At 45.1% G+C, this 15,098-nt stretch overlaps 1 protein-coding gene across 1 annotated transcript in view; it reads left to right on the forward strand.

Moving 5' to 3' along the window:
- Nucleotides 1-945: 945 nt before the first annotated feature.
- The window catches only part of RGSL1 (regulator of G protein signaling like 1), a gene marked incomplete at its 5' end in the record, with an annotated part of 43,777 nt that continues 29,624 nt past the window's right edge, over nucleotides 946-15,098 (forward strand). The window contains 9 exons of the mRNA XM_079762055.1: nucleotides 946-1,059; nucleotides 2,923-2,997; nucleotides 4,437-4,566; nucleotides 6,039-6,143; nucleotides 7,130-7,291; nucleotides 9,141-10,108; nucleotides 12,346-12,408; nucleotides 12,839-13,061; nucleotides 14,345-14,458. Of these exons, the coding sequence (XP_079618181.1) occupies nucleotides 946-1,059; nucleotides 2,923-2,997; nucleotides 4,437-4,566; nucleotides 6,039-6,143; nucleotides 7,130-7,291; nucleotides 9,141-10,108; nucleotides 12,346-12,408; nucleotides 12,839-13,061; nucleotides 14,345-14,458 (1,954 nt within the window). The remainder of the gene's footprint in view (nucleotides 1,060-2,922; nucleotides 2,998-4,436; nucleotides 4,567-6,038; nucleotides 6,144-7,129; nucleotides 7,292-9,140; nucleotides 10,109-12,345; nucleotides 12,409-12,838; nucleotides 13,062-14,344; nucleotides 14,459-15,098) is intronic.

Consider the following 15,098-nt stretch of genomic DNA (forward strand, 5'->3'; position numbering starts at 1 on the left):
AGTCTTCCATTATAAACTTTAGGTATGATGGGCAAATGTAGGAACATTGATAGAACAATTAGGTTATTATTCACTAGTTGAGCATTGTGTTCTAAGAGCAGAGATAGTGAATTAGAGTTAACTTACAGGGGTCACCTAGTCCACCTGTGGTCTCCATGCTTGGCTTTGTAACGTTCAACATTAATCTCCTCAGATGAACTTGGACAGTGCAGTGATCAAGCCTGAGGGGAATGAAAATATTTTGCATGACCAGATCAATATTTAGAAAAGCTCTTGTTGGGTTTAATGTTGGGCCCAACCCAGTAAGTTATACTTTGACTGGATAAATGTAGATTCTTGCCCTTGGTTTCTGAAAAGTGACTGAATAAATAAGGGCTGGGGGAGTTAATAGTGAAATGAGAGGGCACCCAAAGCTAACCCCACTTCCGGCCACACTAATAAAACATGCAACATGGACAGCAGTTGTCTGCGTTCTTCCCTGGGGTGAGTGCAGACTGTTTGAGTTGTGCTAGGCACTCCAACCAACAAAAGAGGAACCAGATGGCAAGAAGGCGGTTGAAGAATTGCTTAATGACCAGCAAGAGGGGTTGGAGATAAGCCGAAGGTTGTGATGTCTTCATAAATTTGAGGACATTGTCCCGCTTAAGAGGACTTAAATGAATTCTGTGAAGCTTCCGAGGGTAGAATTTCTGTACATAGAAAGAAGATAAAGGAAGGCAGTTCATAGTAGGAAGAATCTTCCTAACCAGTTCCTCTTTTCATAAATGGAATGGCAGCCCTGGGAGGCAGTGAGCTCCCCACAGCTGGGGGTGTTCAAGCAGAGTGATACTGCAGAGGAGAGTCCTGGAGATGGCAGGAAATTGAGTTAGATGACGCTGAGATTTGGCGATGTGAAATGTCCCATTCAGTTGCTTCATTTTCTCATCCTGAGTACAATTCTGGTTCATGAGTGTGTTTGTTTTTTCTCCCCATACAGAGATAATCTGTTCTACAAATCTCATAATTCTGCTGGAGGATGAAATCTTTGCTGATTTTTTCAACACATTTCTTTCTCTCCCGGTAAGTTTTCTCACTCGTACTTAAATCCACATGTTTCATCAACAGACAAGTAGTGAATCTCACTGAGCCACGTGCCTTTAAAAAAAAAAAATTATCAAATAAAAACTTTTCAATTTGAGCAAGTAAATATGAATTAGAATTTCCTCTAAAATATCCAGGAGCTTCCCATCATTGATATAATTCAGTCCTAAGTCCCCACCTCCTTAATTGCCTTGACCTGCCCATCACACCCTCTGCTGGTACCCAGTAGTCTACCCAAAGGAGCACCCCTGGCATCTGCTGAGCTATGTTCTTAGTTTCTGTAGTTCCACCTACCAAAGTCTTAACCATTCTTCAAGTATCTGCTTACATCCTGTTCTCCTTAAGGAATTCCCAGGCCCTTCCAATGGGACTTACTTTCCCTGCCTCTGTGCCCCTTAGCACTTTGCAACTAATAAAAAGTCTTAGTATCACTTCTGAAACCTTTCATGCCACTGGCAGAGGTAACAGTATGCGTGAGGATCACCCCAAAGACCTGCTCTTAGATGTCTCTTCCTCTTTCCTCTTTTTACCATGTTGCTAGCACCACCATCCATCCAGGCAGCCAAGCCTGTTACCCCAAAACCCCTCCCTTCTTGTTACCACCTCTCCCCAATGTTCAAACAGTGACAAGGTCTGGCATTTTGCTTTGTAAAAAATCTCTCCTATCTGCCCCATCCTTTTTGCCTTTAGATCCTATCTCCTCCCATCTGGTTGCCTAGTTCACAGGCACTGCTCCATGACAAAAGAGAACAGTAGGCTAGAATTATCTACCAATTTTGCACACTTAACACCCCCATAAGTAATCTCTACCCCTAATCTTCATATCCTCGGTCCTTTCTACTTTCTCCAGCTCAAGAGTTCAGGCAAATCCAAAGCTGTTTCTCTTTATGAAAGAGTTTAGGCCTTTGGCTTTAGCCAGTTAATACACAAAATACACAAAAGTTAACCTTTTGCACTCGGATGTCGAGTGTGACTTGACACGGTTAGCATCGGTTGCAGGAATCGAGAAAAAGCAAGCGAGTGCAAAGGGTTAACACCTCTTAATATCTTGGGCTTTGGCCTTTGCACCCAGGCAAGATAACTCCCAGGCTGAGGCAAGGCAGAGCCAAAAGTTAAACAAATCTTGTCATTTAGTCTACTTTGGGTGTTTGGGGGAAAGGCAAGTTGATTCAGTGGAGTACATATAAGGATGAATGTCCCCTGAAATAGGAAAGCAATGGGACTAGTTATAGTATACTAGAGGCCCGATGCATGAAGATTCGTGCAAGAATAGGCCTTCCTTCTCCTGACTGCTGGCACCACCTTTGCTCAGGCCTGGAGCTGCCTTTCTGCCTTTGCTTTGGCCCAGAGCTGCCTTTCTTGCCTTCCCATGCTACCCAGAGGCCCGGAGCTGCTGAGGGGGTGCGGAACACCTGCGTTGTCACCATGGCGATGACGCGAGCGTCCCGCCCCCGGCCGCTTGGCACCTGAGTATGCAAATTAACCTGCCATCTTTATTGGGTTAATTTGCATACTCACTCCTGATTGGCTGGCGGGTGTCACAAAGGTACGGTCAATTTGCATCTTTCTCTTTTATAAGTGTAGATAGGTTGCTCATTTTATAAGTCTTCCATTATAAACTTTAGGTATGATGGGCAAATGTAGGAACATTGATAGAACAATTAGCTTATTGTTCACTAGTTGAGCATTGTGCTCTAAGATGAGGCCAGTTGGTCCAGGTTTTGTGAGTTTGGAGAAGGGAATGTATTGTGCTCACATCTTCCCCTGTGGCTGCAGATGCCCGTAACATGTTCGTGAGGAGAAGCTCTACCCCTTTGGCTGTTTCCTAGTTTTCTTTTGCAGGTCTTTGGTCAGACACCATTTTATACAGTTGAAAATGCACAGTGGAGCTTGTGGCCAGAAATACCTCATGACTTGGTGAGTAAGGGCCTTACTTCAGTGGCGGCGGTCTTGGGGTGGGGGGTTGAGGGAGCTGAATTGGAAGTGTGATTGGGAGAGGGAGAGGGAGAAAGGAAAGCAGGTGAGGAGAGCAAACTGTATCAAGACAGTTAGACATTTCTCCTTTGTGCATTCTTATCACTTGGCCAAGAGGTGCTGCTGACTTCTGTTACCTTCCAGTCGATAGTTAGCAAATGGGACTTCATCTCTCATGCTCACTGTGAATGTTCGGTGGTAGATGCTTGAAGCACTGTGTTGAAAAGAACTCTGAGGCCACACCTAAGCCAGGAAGAGTCTGGGAATGGATTGGCAATGCCTGATGTGGGTGTGGGGTAGGCAGTCACAGTCCATGAGCTACCTAGTAATTTGCATTATAAGGTGCAGCTCAAGGTAAGATGCCACTCTGCAATTCCTAATGCCTACTCCACCACTCTCCTCCAGAGAGTTGTCTCACTTTTCCCTCTTTATGTCCTTTTTCCTTGTCGTCATCCATTGTCTTTCTCTTTTCCTTCCCCCCCTTCCTGTTACTAGTATCCTTTTCCACCGTATAGATGTTAGACATACCAATGGCTTCCACATGCCCTTCTGGCGGCAGGTAGTCTCAGAAAGGTCATCCTAATCCCTGCTCACAGCAAGGTTTTGTTTTCCCCTGGGATCTGGAGAGCTGGGAAAGACACCCCACTCTGATGGTTACATTTAGTATTCCTAGAACTCCGAAACTTAAACATATGAGTTTTTTCCTCCTTTCTCTGGTGGCTCCATGTCTCAGGGATCCATCCTGTACTCTAAATGATGTTATGTGTGAGTCTTTGTGTGTTTTTGTACACATTGTGCAGTTGATATGGGTTGGGAGCCTGCAAAATATTATAAATGTGCTTACAAAGAAGCACGTTGAATCGAGTTATGACTCAATATCAAAGACCAAAGTCTCTTCTGCTCCTCTTCTATCAAGCAAGACTTAGATCTTATTTCAAAATATATCTTTGTATTGATTTCAGAGAGGAAGGGAGAGGGAGAGGGAAAGAGATAGAAACATCAATACTAAGAGAGAATCATTGATCAGCTGCCTCCTGCATGACCCACACTGGGGATTAAACCTGAAACCTGGGCATGTGCATTGACCGGGAATCAAACCGTGACCTCCTGGTTCATAGGTCAATGGTCAACCACTGAGCCACATAGCTGGGTGACTTAGATCTTTTTTTAAAACAACTTCACCCACGAAGATTTTTCCCCACTACCAATCCATTCACTCCTTGGGGAGCCTCAGTTCAAGTCTCCAGTTTCTTTAGGTTCTATTTTTAATCTCTGGGCCAGATTCGGCAAGTGTTAGGTTATTTGTTGCCCTTTTCTAAGCTACATTTCTTAGCAGTTCAGTTCCATTTCTCTTTTCTGTTCCTATTTTGCTTGGACTCTAGATTCCAAAGTACAAAGGATTATTGACCTGGTTGGGAAAATACCGGTTACCTTTCTTCTGTAAAACCAACTTGTGTTTCCATTACATTCTTTGTCAAGAGCTCATCAGTTTCATTAATTCCCCAGAAGGAGGTAAGCATGAAGGTGTAAGTATGGAGAAATATGGGAAGCCAGGCTGCCTGTTAGTCCTACAGTAACATACAAATAGTGGCTACCTTTGTAGCCTTAGACCTTCAGGTGGCTCAGTCTGTGTTGTGACCATAGGTAAAATCTTGAGCTGGAAAATTGTTACTTAGATCAATAAGCAGGAGTCTAATGGGCTGGCTATTGTCTCACTACATTTATAAATGAGAGAATTAATGGTGGCCACAGAACATGACAAAATTGCCTAAACTATATGCAAAATCAAACATATCTTACCACCTTCATTGCCACCACCTGGTCTAAGCCACCATCATTTCTCACCTGGCCACTGAAATCATCTTAGACTCCTTGGTTCTGCTCTTGCTCTGCTGCTCAAAGCAGTCAGGGTGAGCCTTTCAACATTTAATTCAGATCATGTCATTCCTCTGCTCACCACCCACCACCCCTGCACCAATGGCTTCTTTCTCAGTGTGAAATCCAACACCCCTACCATGGCCTTCAAGGTCCGAGAGACCTGGCCTCATTTCCCTTCTGACCTCATCTCCTCCTACGCCCCTCCTCAATCCCTCCATTTCCCCCACATTGGCCCTCTTACAGTTCCTTAAACATATTAGACATATTTCTATTGCAAGGCTTTGCACTGTCTGTTTACGCTTCCTGGAATGCTCTTCTTCCATATCCACACTGGCTCCCACTCTCATCTCCTCGAATCTCTGTGAAGTTCTCACCTACTCCATGAAGATCATAATGTCCACTTGTCCAACCCCTGCCTTAGCATGCCCAGCGTTTCTCTACTTTTTCATTTTTTCCTGTAGTGCTTCAACTTTTCCAGATAATGTACTTGTTCTACTGATTGTTCATTGTCTGTCTCATTCACTAGATTTTAAGCTCCTTGAGGGCAGGGTTTTTTGTTGTTTGCTAATGTATCCCAAACACCTAGAATGGTACTTGGCACTTAGTAGACATGTAATAAATATTTGTTGAAAGAATGAATGAAGTCTCCATCTAGGATTGAATTGGTAACTTTACTTTCAGCTCAACTAACCAAAGGAAATCAAATATGCTCCACCCAGGGAAGGTTAAGATTCAGGGGATCCCATTGAGTAAAATGTTGTAACAAATCACTGCTATGCTCTCTCTCTCTCCTGCGATCTACGTATTGGGGAAATTGGATTGGTAGAATTACTCTCATGAGGGAAGGCAAAGGGCCTTGGTTGGCGGGTGTTTTTGATTTTGGATTGTATGTGTGCTTGTGGGTCTCTCACATGTCACTTGATGCATGTCAGTAGAGGGTCTGGTGCCTAGTTTCAAAAGCACCACATATTCGGGACCCAACTCCTCTAACTATCCACCATTTCTCCTCACTCATACTGAGCGAATGGGGGTCTGACTGTGCACGAGGCTGAGAGAGGAGCTGGGGACAGAGCTCACTCTCCCTCAACATGGACTTTTCCTGGCAGCCAAGATGATGAGATGGAAAAAGGCAGACCAGTGGCTACTCCAGAAATGCATTGGCGGGGTCAGAGGGATGTGGCGCTTCTGTACCTACCTCAAGGGCAGTGCAGGTGGGTTCTTGGAGTTCTTCCTGGGGCCTTTGCAAGTTCTCAACAGTTTCTAGGTTGCCCCAGAGCACTTACTAACAGTTATGTGTGTCTATGGTGAATATAAAAAATGATTTATAATGCAGTTTGAGTAAAGTCTTTTAAAACTGGGATCCATAGTGTAGGTTAGGGCAAACGCAGTCAGAGTCCCTTTCACTCACTCATTTGTTCATTCATTCAACAATGGTGATTGAGCACCACTCTATGGCAGCCGCTGTGCTGGTAGGTGGGGATACAAAGGTGAATGAGAGCTATATATCCCCACTTCATAAAGCTGCCACGATGGTGGGGAGACAGACAAGGAACAAGTAAATAAATAAATCCTTGTAGCAAAAGTGTTAAGGTGCATTGATTTCTGCTCTATTGGGTCCAGTAGTTGGTGGATGCTGAGAGGCCAACAGCTTGTACAGTTCAGTAATGTTAAGTTTTACCCAGGGACAAGCCCTGGTTTAAGGGTGAAGTCTTGGGTCTCCAGAGAACATGGAGGGAAGAGCTATCATTCAGTTTGTCACAAGGATTTCATCCCTGACAGTTATGAAACAGGGAACATAGTGTTTGGTACATTTTGGCCCAACTGTCCTTCTGCTAGCTACTCTGGGTTCATGATCTAGGAAATTTACTTTTCCCTCTGTCTTTATTTTTTGGACCAAACTCAAATGTCTCATGATCCATCTTCAGAGTCATGCTGTTTTTCTTAAAGTGAGAGTTTTTCTAACAATAAAAAGTCACAAAAGATCCCTATCCATTAATTCCCTTCCTCCATGACTCCCATCTGCCCCCATATTAGGACATTTCTGGAGATGGTACTTTAATCCAGAGGAGTGGCTAATGGTGATGTTTGAGGCAGTAGAGCAGGTGGGTGGTAGGGGTATCAGCTGCCACACCCTGATGCAACCACTGAAGAGGCAAGATTGGGGTGCAGCTCTGTGCCTCCCCTGTCTGGTCTGTAGGTGAAGAGCTGGTGGATTTCTGGATCCTTGCTGAGAAGATCCTGGGCATAGATGAGATGGACTTGGAATTGAGAGACCACTACCTGTCTCTCCTCCTTGTGCTGAAGGCCACCCATCTTCAGGAGGGCTCACGGGTAGTGACCCTCTGCAACATGAACATCAGTAAGAACTATAAAGTTTATCTGAAGTAAAATCCCTGGGAGATGTAACCAGAAAAATCAATCCAGTGTCTGATAGCCCTCAGTCTCTTGCTTTGCACACTGCCACCCTTTCCATGTTCTGTGCATCAGGGATGCCAGTAGGAAACCCAACCCGTAACAGGGGAGGGATGAGAGAGACCAGTTGTCCTTAGGCTGGTACTGGCCTCTTCTGAGCTATTACTTTCCAGTGATGTTTTGCTGGATGGAGTGAAGAGGAATTGGAACAAGGTAATTGCATAGCTACTCCATCTTCTGAGCCTGCAGGGCTTGTCTTTTTTTCTTTCTCTCTCTCTCGCTCTCTTTTTTAATTGGGATTCTTTAGAATAAACTGCAGCCCATGGGCCAAGTGAAGTACATGTGGCCTATGAACTAAGAATGTTTTCATATTTTTACTTTCTTATTTTATTTTTTAAAATGTTTTTATTGATTTCAGAGAGGAAGGGAGAGGAAGAGAGAGAGAGCAACATCAATGATGAGAGAGAATCATTGATTGGCTGCTTCCTGCACACCCCCTCCTGGGGATCGAGCTTGCAACCCCAGCATGTGCCCTTGACCGGAATCAAACCCGGGACCCGGTAGTCTGCAGGCTGATGCTCTATCCACTGAGCCAAACCAGCTAGGGCTGTTTTCATATTTTTAAAGGGTTTAGAGACAAGTGTGCAACGAAGACTGTAGGTGGCCCCTTTACAAAGCCTAAACTATTTATTAGCTGGCCCTTCACAGACAAAGCTGCCTGCCTCTTCTCTAGAACATCCAGATATTTATTCATTCATTTATTTACTTACTAGAGGCCCATTGCACAAAGATTCATGCAAGAATAGGCCTGCCTTCCCCTGGCTTTGCTCCCGGCCATCCAGGAGTCTGCAAGTCCTTGCTCCCAGCTGGAGCGCTGCTCCTGTAGCTCCCTCTGTCCCCCGCGCTCCCCCTCATAGGAGGCGTCCTGCCCAGCTGCTCCGTGCCTGCATATGCAAATTAACTCACCACCTTTGTTTGGTTAATTTGCATACTCACTCCTGATTGGCTGGTGGGCATCACAAAGGTATGGTCAGTTTGCATATTTCTCTTTTATTGGTGTAGATTTATTTAGTGAGGAGGCATTGCTAACCCAAACACAAATGTGTTCCAGATTTTCTATTTGGGATTAGTCACACTACTCTTAATTCAGAGAGATAATTGAGAATTGATGGCATTAAAATCAGAGCTAATAAAGACTTCTTCAAATTATTGTCCAAAGTCCTTCCTCCTTGTTAGATCTGATCCTGAGACATCCCATTCAGAGGTACATGTTCTTACACAAGTTTTCATGTGATGTTTGCTTTTCTTTACAATAACATTCAATAGTCTAAAACAGTGGTCGGCAAACTCATTAGTCAACAGAGCCAAATATCAACAGTACAACGATTGAAATTTCTTTTGAGAGCCGAAAATCGACTTCTGCGCATGGGCCATGAAGTTTCAATTGCACTGTACATGCACGCCCACACGTGGTATTTTGTGGAAGAGCCACACTCAAGGGGCCAAAGAGCCGCATGTGGCTCTCGAGCCGCGGTTTGCCGACCACTGGTCTAAAAAATAACTTGAAGAATCCCATAGAATGACTTATTTATCTGGGGAAAAAGGAAGGTAATCAGAGAAAGGGATCACTGTGATGTGATGCAAATCATAAATACGCATCCATCATTTATTTGACCTCTTCACATCCCTGGGTTGCTTGAGGAACAATGAAATTCTAATCAAAAACCATTTGGAAAAATTTCAAAAGCTCACCGGCACCACATCGTTTTCATCTTTCATCTCTGTCTTCTTTCCAGAGTCTCTCTTGAACCTCTCCATCTGGCATCCCAACCAGTCAACCACCAGGCGGGAGATCTTGAGCAACATGCAGAAAGTGGCTCTGTTCAAACTCCAGAGCTATTGGCTTCCCAACTTTCACACCCATGCCAAGACCATCATAGCTAAGGAGGAGTCATGCCAGAATCTGATGCAAGAATATGAGACTCGCCAGTGCAGTATTTGCTGTACCCATGTAGGAGGGCTCCCTCTGAACATGAGCATCAAGAAGTCCTGCCACCCCCAGAAGCTGTACTCCAGCAGAAAGATCAAGCGGAAGATGTGGCAGTTGATAGATCATGCCTCGTGGTCTCTGGAATTGGATACCAAGCCAGGCGCCAATTCCATGTCCTCCCAGGAGATCTGTCCTCAGGAGAAAGTGGTTATACAAATGCCTTCCCTGAAAAAGGCCTCTTCAAAGGAGAGAATAACCAGTTCCCTGGAAAAGGACAGTCTGAGTGCCAGGAAGTCCAACATGAAGAAGAAAGTCAAGAGCCATCTCCACATGGAGGGCCTCTTTGAGGCAAAGATCTCTACCCACCTGAGGACTGCCACCCCCATCATCCGTCACTCCCCCCGTTTGACAATCAAGAAGGCCATCAAGCAAAGACTCTCCTTGGGGTACACCCACTGGGCCTTGTGTGCTGATGCCTTTGCAGGGAGTCCCTTCCGGGACCACCTGAAGAAGCTGAATTTGAAAACTGAGGTCCAACTCCTGGACCTCTGGCAGGACCTGCACCATTTCCTCAGTGTCCTGATGAATAACAGGAAGACGGGGAATGCTGTCTTTTGGCACATACTAGGCAACCGAATCTGTGAGCTCTACCTAAATGAACAGATTGGGCCATGCTTACCACTCAGCTCGCAAACCATTGAAGGTCTGAAGGAGCTGCTGCCTTCTGGGAATATGAACCCCTGGATACCCAAAGCCCAGGAGGAAATCTGCCAGGTAGGTCACACCTTACCGAAATGGGTTAAGATCTGGAAGATTGGGTCAAAACTGACCTAAAACCCTATCTGCTCATCTATACTAAGTTAATGATATAATTACCCATATAACCCTTCACCTATTGAAGAGTTGGTTAATCTTATAGGAGCAGGCTGTACAAATTCCCAAGGAACAGCCAAAACTCCAAAGAAGAATGGAGGTGGGGGAGTGGTCAATATCCACCTTTCAGTCCTTCTTCAATTCCCCCTTATGTGAAGTCTCCCAAAACCATGAACCTCTAAGTGTTCCACTGAGGGAAGTTTTAATAACTGTTTTGAACGTCATGGATTGGAATGCAGGGTCTTTCTTTTCTAGAATAGCCAATGAGAAAATGGCCAATTGAGAAGGGTTTATTCTCATCCCAAAACATGAGATAAAAGTGAGAGACCATCCTAAAGACTCACAGGAAGTAAGGCCCATTGCTTGACTGTTGTATCATCAAGATCTTGGGAGAGCCCTAACCGGTTTGGCTCAGTGGATAGAGGGTCGGGCTGCAGACTGAAAGGTCCCAGGTTCGATTCCAGTCAAGGGCATGTACCTTGGTTGTGGGCACATCCCCAGTAGGAGATGTGCAGGAGGCAGCTGATCGATGTTTCTCTCTCATGGATGTTTCTAACTCTCTATCCCTCTCCCTTCCTCTCTGTAAATATATTTTTTTTTAAGATCTTGGAAGAAAACAAATGGCAGAGTCAGTTGGGAAACAGATGAGCATCCAATAAAAGGGACTAATTACAAGGCATTGGGCATGAGAGTAGGGAAACTACAGAAGATAGTGCAGTATCCCAGGGCCAGTAATGGTGGGTCACCTTTATCACTCTTAGGCCTGAAGAGTTGAGGAGAGGGAATAGTTAGTTACCAGATCCAGGAGAGAAGAGCTATATGGAATGGAATGCTCGGCAGAAGCTGTAATTGTCGGTAGAGGGATGTAGCCAGTCCATAGTGATCTGGCTGGGAGGGACCAAGGGAATAGATATCCCAAGCTCACTTGGCTCCTACTTTCCCATCTCCTGTCAGGACTCCTGACTGGATAAACCCAACCAGAGGTCATGGGAGCTTGTTGATGTGGCCCATACAGGTTCATTTCCCAAGGCATAAGCCAGGTAAAAAAGGCTAGAGAGTAGATCTGGAAGGGCAAGTAGATATAAATAGCAAAATTTTTAGTGCATTATAATTTATTTACCTTATAAAACACATTACCTCCTTGAGGCTTCCTAGCACCTCTGAGAGGCAGACAGGGTAGTATTGTTGTCATTTGTACAATGAGGAAAATGAGACTCAGAGAGGGTAAGTGGATTAGCTCAAGGCACAAAACAGACTAGTAGAGGAACCAGGAGCCAGAACCCAGTTCTTGGCTCTAAGTCCAGCACAATTTCCAGTACAGGATCATTATCCAGGGCTGCACATCTGGGTTGTATAGGACCAGATCAGTCCAGTGGATCCACAGCCACAGCTCTCCTGCGCAGTTCTTCAGTCCTGGAAGTCTAAAGGCCCCCTATCTCTTGTGAAATGTGTTCCCTCCTCTCCGCTCCCAGGGAACTTTGTTCACACCTCTGTGGTGGCATGTGCATCATGCTAGAAGGTGAGCTCCTCGAGAACCAGGCTTGTAGCATATTGGTCTGTATATTCTCAGCAATGGGCACGGTGTCCGGCACGTGGGAGGCTCTCAGAATGTATTCATCAGATAAATAAGTGAATGAACGCGAGGGTATAGATATATAAACCGAGCTAAGCACTAATGCATAGCTTTCTATTGTTATTATTGGGCTTTGTTTGTGTATTTATTTTAAGGTAATGAAATAATTTTCACAAGTGTGTAAGGTCTTCAAGGAGGAGATATTAAGAGTAGACACACCAAAAGAAGATGGTTGGTTTTCAGGACCATTCTGAGAATCGGATGAGATAGTACTTTGGAAAGGAACAAAGATTTAAGAGGTGGCCAATAATTGTCCTTCAGTAAACTATTTGTGGTACCTCTTCTTAAATAAGTATCGGTTACTATCCTCTGAGATTCAGAGAGAGGCTGCATGAACTGCAAATTTAGAAAGCCAAAGGAATGTCCTGGTTGGTCATGGCTAATGTTTGCTATTCCACTGTATCTCCAAACTAGAGACTCTGGAATCGGCAGCCTACGCTTCTCCCATGTGAACATTAGCAGGCTGAGCACACCTCCTAACACTTATGTCATGTTTGAATTGCAGATGCTCAGCTCCTGGTATGATGAATTCCTGAATGAAGAGGACTACTTATTTCTCACTTATTCAGTAGGAGGGGCTTTGAGTTGGGGATGAATCATAAGGTTGAGGGAAGAAAAGAGAGCAACTGCTCTTTTACTACACTTGATCTTAGCCAAAAGGCCGAGAAGCGATGGCAACTGCTCTTTTAGAAGCCTTATTCGTTAAAGTAGATGAAAGTCTGATACTATTTTTTCTAGAGGCTACTGGGGGGTTGACATGGTCCCTGATGCTTAAACATAAAGCTCTCAAGTGCATAAGGTGACTTTAAAAGAGTCACATGCACATCGAATTTCTCGGTTAATAGAAAATGGGTTTGCAATGGATCGGAACAAATTGAAAACCATCAGCCTAAGTCTGCCTGACAGGGAGACACAGGGGGACTGGGCTGTTACAAAAATCTTGCTTCTGGTCTAGTTCTTGTAGCAAATATTGTCTGTCCCCCTCCCCCTTCTCTTAGACTCAGACCAAGGTCACCAACATGAGGTGGCATAAGAAAGACTCTATAAGCAAAAAAGAGAACATTCTTCTTTATAAGAGATTTGAGGAATCCTTGGCGTTAAGCCAGAGTTTGGCTAACATGGAGGAAATGGATTCAGTGCAGTGGAGAAAACTAGCTACTGAGGACCTGAGACAAGACGGGTCTCTCCGGGTGGAACTGAAGTCTCCAGTGTTTCTGACAGGTGAGGGCAGTCACCATAATTTTTTCGACCCCTGACATATAGGCAACTGGGAAATATGGACAGTTAACATTTAGTGATTATTTACTGTGTGCCAGCACTGTGCAATGCAGGAAGCAGCCGATTGATGTTTCACTCTCACATCAATGTTTCTCTCCTTTCCTCTCCTTTCCTCTCTTTTCCTCTCTCTCTCTAAAAATCACTTTAAAAAATTCATTTTTAAAGTAACACTAAACTCTTGCAATCTTTGCATTGCACGGTGCACTCCATATACAAAACAAGATGCCCTGGATGCTTGCCCCTCAGAGCTGTGCTTGAGCATGAGTTATTTAAATATATCGTGAACAGGCCCTCTCTCTGTTTTACCCAGAGTTTCACCTTCTCTCTGAATCCCGAACATTCCAAAACCTCTCCCAGAAATGTAGAGAGATGTGGGAGAAAGGATAGCTGGTAAATTTCACCACACCAGACAGGGTAACAGGCATTTCTTTAGTGGCCAGGAGTGTCAGGGGTAGCCAGGAAGAGTGAGAACCATGCTCCATGGAGACGCGCCCTCCTCCCCCGCCCCCCCCCCCCCCCCCCCCCCAGCACATGTGATTGTTTCATCCACCGCTGCATTTTTGGAACACGGGTCCGATCTGATAAGGGCCTCCTGTGCATTTGTCCATCTTGGAGCTCTGTCTGCTCAGGAGGCTGATGCCTCTACTCAGGCTGCGCCAGAAACCCACAGAGCACCTGAACTAGAATACTCTCAGCTTTCATACAGAGAAAACGAGTCCCAGGGAGGTGAGAAGGTTGCCCGAGGCGGCTCAGCAAGGGAGGACTAGAAACCTAGATCCTCTGCAGAAATAACCCACTGCTCTTGCAACTTACAGCCAGATGCCCCTGGCTGAGAGGTGATATTGACAGCAATGGCAATTGTCATAAGGGCAACTGACATTTGTGAGTCCACACGCTGGGATTCCTTCTGGACTCCACCAGTATCGCTCAGAAAGCACTAGACTGCCCTGGGGAGTTCCGGGACCACTGTGTGTGACTGGGCGGAAGGTCTCCATGGCCAGGGGTCTCCAAGAAGGACAGAGTCCTCCCACGCTGGAGGGCTGGCGGTCTTTCCTTGCTTCTAATCTGGCTTAGAGAACTTGTATTCCTTGCGTAGAAACATTCCCTTAGAACGTTATTGTCGTACTTAAATAACGTTTAAAAGGCAGTACTTTCAACAGAAGTATATAAATCTTTGACCCCAGAGTGGTCAACTAGACTCTCCCCTGTTTTTCTCTACTTGATAGACATAGAGAAAATGTCCTTTGAGGAACTCTGCTATAAGTATCCGAAGGTGGCCATAGAGAAGATGAGTGAGGACTACAAAATATATTGTGAAAAAGCACCTACTAGTAAGATGGGTAAGTGTTTATTTAAACCCACAGATAGATTTGAGACAGCCCAGTATGAAAGAATCTCCCAACACAATGGGCCAAAACCCAAAAGGGGAACCGGGCTGTGTTTGAAATGAGGCATGGTCAGTCTTGTCTCCCAGCTCCTACCCCCTCCTACGAAGTCATAGAAGGGCATCATGAAAAGGAGATGCGATTATAAGTGAATGAGGATGAGGATGAAAATAGTTAATTCCTGCCTTCTTGCCTAGTTATTACTCTGGGCTTTTAAATAACACAGACTTGTCTTCTGCGAAGTTCCCTGGAGTCAGAAGTTTATGGAAGGAGGTCTGTTGGGCATGTTCTGAATAACACCTGTAAGGGAATGAGGAAAGCAGGACTGGGCAGAGGTAGGTGCTGACTTTAGGCAGTTAGCGTAGACCTCAGATCCCCTAGGAAGCTGGAGAGCCAGGTGACACTTCAGCATGGTCCCTCATTGAGGCAAGGGGCTTTTATACGTCTGTATCAACTCACATGGGGTGTGGCTGTCCCTCAGGAGGGTCTGACCTTGGGTCAGGCAGGGCCCTTTGTTGGAGGCCAACTCCCAGAATGAGTTTCAAGACTTCCTGCATTTCTGACTTGATATCCTTTGTCAGTTTTAGGAAAATTC

Source organism: Cnephaeus nilssonii, assembly GCF_951640355.1.
Source record: "Cnephaeus nilssonii genome assembly, chromosome: 21".
In the NCBI taxonomy this organism is placed as follows: domain Eukaryota; kingdom Metazoa; phylum Chordata; class Mammalia; order Chiroptera; family Vespertilionidae; genus Cnephaeus; species Cnephaeus nilssonii.